The 6,468-nt window shown below is 47.5% G+C and overlaps 2 protein-coding genes across 2 annotated transcripts in view; both read right to left on the reverse strand.

Moving 5' to 3' along the window:
- Positions 1 to 1,598: 1,598 nt before the first annotated feature.
- Positions 1,599 to 1,835, reverse strand: LOC104165137 (keratin-associated protein 5-10-like). The gene is made up of 2 exons (XM_009704695.1): positions 1,784 to 1,835; positions 1,599 to 1,753 (listed from the first exon to the last, which is right to left on the reverse strand). The coding sequence occupies exons 1-2, from the start codon at positions 1,833 to 1,835 to the stop codon at positions 1,599 to 1,601; spliced, it is 207 nt and encodes a 68-aa protein (XP_009702997.1).
- Positions 1,836 to 5,787: 3,952 nt separating this feature from the next.
- The window catches only part of LOC104165138 (keratin-associated protein 9-1-like), a 4,461-nt gene continuing 3,780 nt past the window's right edge, over positions 5,788 to 6,468 (reverse strand). Inside the window, exon 2 of the mRNA XM_009704696.1 lies at positions 5,788 to 6,462. Within this exon, the coding sequence (XP_009702998.1) occupies positions 5,788 to 6,462 (675 nt within the window). The remainder of the gene's footprint in view (positions 6,463 to 6,468) is intronic.

Consider the following 6,468-nt stretch of genomic DNA (forward strand, 5'->3'; position numbering starts at 1 on the left):
TAGAGTTGAGTTCTGGGGGGTCCGGGTGCCCGCCCTCCCCTGTGAGCACCGCGAGCTGCCGCCGGCATCATCGGGAAGAGCAATATCGGTTTTGTATATTTCTATTATTATTCATTTTAATATGATTTATACTCTTTTCACTGTTATTGTTTTATTAAAGTTTGTTTCAAGTTTCCAACCCATCAGTCTCTCTCCCTTTTCTCCTCTCCTTCCCCCTCCGGGAAGGGACGGGTTTAACAGAGAGCATCTGCCACCTGCTGCAAGCGCCGGCCCAGCCTCAAAGGGTGACACAGGCTTTCCTGGAATGAACGTAATTCCTTGAGCGAAATGCTGGAGAAGCAAGGCAGGTATCTGCAGCTTCTCCAGACAGGGTAGAAGAATATGCATGGCATTTCCTTCCCAGCAGGTCCCCTCTGAGCAGCCACACGCTTGCCTGCCCTTGAGAACGGATTAATTTACGATGAATTAATGGGGCAGAAGCAAAGGGGCACACTTCCCTTGTGCCTCCAGAGGGAAACTTCTCATTGGCAAATCGTGCAACTGCAAGAAGTGATGCTCTAGGTGGGAACTTCCCACCCATGATAGCTGTGTCCAGCCATGCGTGTAACCCGGGGACTTGAACGATCTTTGGGCTATGGATCTTAATGCAAAGAAGGGACCGAAGCAGCGCGGAAACAGTCAGTAAAGGGCACTAGACACAGAACGAGGACTGCGGTGCAGATCTTGCGTGCTATGTTTTGGTACAACTCTTACTGACCCAGTCGTTCCTTGAAGGAGGTGTCTCACCATTTGTTCTAACACTTGAACTCGACATGCCGTAACCCAGACATTTTAGCAGAGGCAAGACTTCCATCTCATAAATGTTAAACTGTTTATAGGGACTGTCTGTAGGTTCTGAAGCAGACCTCTAGCTTGTTGAAATGCATGGAGCTTTGCTAGTCAGGATGTGCCTATGTCAAACTGCCTCAGAAGAAATTCACATCCTTTACAGGTTTACGTATTATTTTCCTCCTATTTTTTGGTAGTTTTATAGTGAGAGGAGAAATACTGCTTGCAGAGATGCCAGACACTCAGCTTGTGTTTGAAGAGACCCATGCTGGAGCTCAGAACCCCATCAGGGATGCACTGATTTCCTTTGTGTGGGCAAACCCCCCTAGTTAGCACCTTTTAGATAGGAGCATCCCAACACTGGGAAAAAATGCAAAGAAAAGGCAACAGGTGCAGCGATGCACTCTGGATTCGCCAGCTAGTGAACAGATAACCACCAGGAGTTTTGCAGGGTCATGAACTACAGATTTTATTGTTTTTGAGACAGGTTGAAGCAAAACAGTGATGAAAAGCATTAAACATCCCACACACCAAGAGGAAAATTAACAGCAGGACTAATGCTTACAAAGGAAAACCACACTGATCAGTGGGTAGCAACTCCAAAGCACGTTACAAGCATTTGGTGATTAAAGGCAGGCAAAGAAGAGGAGAGATGATGTGCAGTCTCTAAGCAAAGGAGGAAGAGCCTTTAGGGTGGTATCCATGTCTGTATCCAACACCGAACGAGACAGGAGGGGAGCAGCAGGCAGCTTGCCCTTCGCCGAGCGGGTTTAGTTGCCGCAGCAGCCACTGTTGCTGTTGTTGTTGCTCATGATGTAGCAGCAGGTTGGCATGGGCATGCAGCAGGAGCTGGGGTAGCAGCACTGCATGGGCGTGCAGCAGCTCTGCGTCTTGCAGCACTTCGGGCTGCTGTAGCAGCAGTGGGCTTGGCAGCCCTTCGGGCTGCGTTAGCAGCAGACGGAGTAGTTGTTATTTCCACCGCAGCATCCACAGCCTCCGTTGGGCATGTTGTTGGTAGTAGGGTAGGCAAAGCTGGAAGGAGCAGAAAAAGTCTCTTTTTCTCTGCCTTAATCTCCCAGTTCTTTAGGCAGCTTAAAACATGCTTATCCCAAAGTCCATCCCAAACTGGCTGGGGAAGTCCCTAATGTCCAGAATCCCACGACAGCCTGTCCCTGCCATCTCCACATTTTTGCATTGGACACTGGCGCATTGGGCATATTGTCCAGCACCGGTTCCATCAGAAAGAAGCCACCCAGGTGGATCCCAAAACTAAACTCTCAAAATTGGTTTCAAAGCAGACAGTTCAGGAAATCCTGGATGGTTTCCTGCAAAAGCACACAGAAGTATGGTAGAGTGCAAATGAAACGGCAAGTAGTAAGCTCTGACTTACCCTGTTGACCTGTGACAAGAGAGAAGTCAAGATGAGCGAATGAAAACCACTGTGATGGGGAGCCTTTTATACGCTTCAAAGCCATCCCCCTGGAAATGAGGCATTCTTTGGCAATTCTGACTTCACCGTGTATCACCCGGTATATGCCTGTCACGTGTCTTCTGATATTTAGTCTTTACCTCTTTCTGTTTGCTCACCTCCTCAATTCTGCACCATAATTAGTTATACATATACACAACAGATGCAAATTTTCTAATGAATTTGCATTAATGAGATGAGGAGTTAGCTGTAAGGTATTCCTCTCCACTTCCCAAGGAATGACCTTGAGACATAGAGACACTTAACAACGTGCCCAGGGGAGGCGGGTGCTGAAGCAGTGGGAGAACCATGCCTGGAACTCGGAAAGGTCACTGCTCATATGTCCCTTCCGCGCTGGGCTGGGATTTTGAGGGACCAGTGGAAACTGTTGGTCAGTGAGAATCCTTTTTCCTGCCTCTGAGATGTGGCTGTGTGGTCAAAGTTCAGACTGAAGAGTTTCTCCTTTCTCAGTCTTGTTCTTGGGTCTCCCTCCATGGTGCTTGGTCTTCACACCCCCTGCTTTTTACTTCTGCTAAACTATTAAGAACTTTTTCGTTTTCATCCGTGGAGGGGATGGTTTAAGTCTGAATTAAGCCGCTTTCCAAGCAGTAGTGCACACGTTAGCTTTTTTCTGTGGTGTTTCCGTACACTCCGTTTTCTGTGATTATTTCTAAGGTCTGTGGGACCGAGACAGCTTGTATTTAACAGTATTTGTGACGATCACATTTGAGTGTTGCACACTAACAATTCGGTTCTGTGTCACTATAGGCAAGGATGAGGTTCAAGACTAGAAATCCAATCCTGAGTGCATTTCTCCATGCCTTTCCTCTGTACCTCGGGAGCCCATCTGATATCTCACAGATGCTCTGAGTTCGGGCACCCGACAGGACTTTTCCAGCAACTGCGTATAGTGGTTTTGGCTGCAGAGTGCTAAGGCCAAGAGTGCTGTCCATGCAAAGCTTGACCGAACAGTCAGAAGGGAATGGATAAGATGATTGGAGGCGAGGCAGACATTATGATACAGGCTTGGGGATGGGGGAAGGAATTGTGGCCACGTGCAGAGCCAGGACATCTCCATGTGAGAAGAAGAAGGTGTTGATGGACTTTCCATCTGATGAGAGGGGACATCAATATAAGATGAGAGTCCCAAGATGCTGAGGCAGCATCTATTCGTGGCATATAAAGGCTGCCATCACCTTCAGCAGACTCTGAATGTGAGGTTGGAGTGGTGGCAGGTGATCCATGGTGGCTGGGACACGTAGTGTCTTCCCAAGATGCAAACATGGCCTGCTATGACATAGGGTGTCTCTTCTGGAATTGTCCCTAGGGGAGCATTGTTTTGGTCATGGGATAATAGCCAGATACGTGCTTGCAGGAAGTAATGCCCTCTTTGTGTAAACCCTCAAACATGTCGTCCGCTGAATAAGTCATTCATTGCCTTTTTATCAGGTTTTATTGTCACCATATTGGCCGAGATGATCCCTGTGTTAGAATTGTAGACTCATAGAATGGTTTGGGTCGGAAGAGACCCTTCAAGGCCATCTAGTCCAACCCCACTGCCATGAGCAGGTACATCTTCCACCAGATCAGGCTGCTCAGAACCCTGTCCAACTTGACCTTGAATGTTTCCAGGGATGGGGCATCCACCACCTCTCTGGGCAACCTGTTCCAGTCTTTCACCACCATCCTTATGAAAAATTTCTTCTATCTAGTCTGAATCTCCCCTCCTTTAGTTTAAAACCATTACCCCTTGTCCTACCACAACAGGCCCCACTAAAAAGTCTGTCCCCATCTTTCTTATAAGCCTCCTTTAAGTACTGAAAGGCTGCAATAAGGTCTCCCCAGAGCCTTCTCTTCTCCAGGCTGAACAACCCCAACGGTCTCAGCTTTTCTCCATAGCAGAGGTGTTCCATCCCTCTCATAATTTTTGTGATCACTCCAACAAGTCCATGTCTTTCTTAGAAATGGATGTCAACCCTGCAAGGCTGTCGTTAATCAGGATCTTATATAGACATTGAGGAGATACTGGCATTTAATGTATATTTGGGTCAGAAATAACATTTTCTACGCTAAATCCCTTTTACATGCCATGCCATGATGTCTTTGCAGACTTCCATGGTCGTTATGTGAATTTGAGAGCTGCAGTACCTTCGTGAACAGGAAGGAATCTGTCACAGCAGCTTTTCTGGCATATGATGAAATTAATATTCACAAGATTTCCTTAACAGAATGTACTTCTGATCTAGTATGTTATGGTATGATATAGGATATCTTTCTGCCACTGTATTGTACCTGATTTCCCTATTAATAAAAGCTCCTAAAGACCTGAGTAATGTTTTCAGAAGAGTCTGACACGGTAGAGAAGATTATTTTAATGCAGGCTTTGTGTATGCTCTGAAGATTTGGCTGAGGGAAGCAATCAAGACAGTGCTCAAGGCATTTTCCTGGGACATGCAATTCAGAGCCGAGTCCTGAATTTTAATAGTAAAGGAAGTCCCAGCCAGGTACAAAAGGTATTGTTGACTCATATGTGTGCTATTTTAGGAATGAAGCTTTTAAGTTGTATGCTAACACCTGGGTTTCATTCCACTGCTTATGATCCAGGAACGCCGCATATGAAAATCTCTGCTCACATAAAAATAATTCACCGATTTAGGGTGTTTTCTGAAATTTTACTTTTGAAGATGACAGTGGAAGAAGATGGTGCCTGCTACTCAGTGAGTAGTGAATTCCCCTCAGTATCTATTGAAATACCTATTCCAGTATGAGGGATGAGTTCCTATACATCTTGTGGAGTGGTGTGTTGTCAGAGGGTGGAATTATGCATGCTTCATTGAGCCCGCGTCCTTTGAGTTTTATTTATCTCAATCATTTAGTTTTCTAGCAAAAAATTGAGCTGAGTCAGATGATCAGTAGGTGCAAGAAGGGATCATACTGATCTGCTTGCTGTCTTTAGACATGACCTAATTTATGCCAATTAGAAGCAGAGCTGGGCGGCTCTTTGTGTCCTAAATGTTCTGCTGTGCCACAGGAGCACGTCCGTAGCCAGTAGAAGCCTGGCCAAAGGCATAGAAAACGGCACCAGAATGAGGATGCATTCTGGGCAAAGTGATGTAAGAACAACCAAAAGACAAGATTTTTGCATCTTGCTTAATGCTTACTTTTATTGGCCACAAGTCAAGAGAGAAAATGAAGAATGATCACAGTAACAGCAAAGGTATCCCAAGTCCCATACACCACGAAGAGAATTATTAGCCTCACTACTATCTAATAGCTCTTTGCCTTATACAATGGGCGATATATTCAAATGCATTGCAGATGTTCAATAAAGGACAGAAGGAAGACAGATTAAGTTTGAAAACAAGAAGAAAATCGCCTGGCGTTTACTCCATAATCATGTGAACCAGAAGCAAATGAGCAGGTCTTCATCTCCTTGCGCCTGTTCTTGTTGCCCAGAGCTGGCAGAGCTGCTTTTGCTACCCAGAGTTGGCTCAGCAACTCTTCTTGATCGTGGTGCAGCACTGCTGGATGGGGATGCAATACTTCCTCATCGGAGAGCAATACTGCACGGGACTGCAACGCATCACCACGGGCTTCTTCACCACGTAGGAGCATGGAGACAGACATCCCGAGCAGCAGCAAGGTCGCTGGCCACAGCAGAAGGACTTCTGGCACACCTTGGTACAGCAGATGGTCTGCTGGCATGGGTCACAGCAGGGCTTCTGGCACGGGTCACAGCAGGACTGCTGGCATGGGTCACAGCAGGGCTTCTGGCATGGGTCACAGCAGGACTGCTGGCACGGGTCACAGCAGGGCTTCTGGCATGGGTCACAGCAGACGGATTGCTGGCACGGGTCGCAGCAGGGCTTCTGGCATGGGTCACAGCAGGACTGCTGGCATGGGTCGCAGCAGGGCTTCTGGCATGGGTCACAGCAAACAGACTGCTGGCATGGGTCGCAGCAGGGCTTCTGGCACGGTTCGCAGCAGGACTGCTGGCATGGGTCGCAGCAGGGCTTCTGGCATGGGTCACAGCAAACAGACTGCTGGCATGGGTCGCAGCAGGGCTTCTGGCACGGTTCGCAGCAGGACTGCTGGCATGGGTCACAGCAGGGCTTCTGGCACGGGTCACAGCAAACAGACTGCTGGCATGGGTCGCAGCAGGGCTTCTGGCA

Source organism: Cariama cristata, unplaced genomic scaffold, assembly GCF_000690535.1.
Source record: "Cariama cristata isolate BGI_N322 unplaced genomic scaffold, ASM69053v1 scaffold3307, whole genome shotgun sequence".
Taxonomy (NCBI): Eukaryota; Metazoa; Chordata; class Aves; order Cariamiformes; family Cariamidae; genus Cariama; species Cariama cristata.

What these genes read in the sequence shown, in the direction of transcription:
- LOC104165137 (XM_009704695.1), bottom strand. Translation starts at nt 1,835, where the DNA reads ATGCCCAACGGAGGCTGTGGATGCTGCGGTGGAAATAACAACTACTCC. An exon ending in AAATAACAACTACTCCGTCT is followed by an intron (nt 1,754 to 1,783) that starts GCTGCTAACGCA and finishes AGGGCTGCCAAG; the next exon opens with CCCACTGCTGCTACAGCAGC.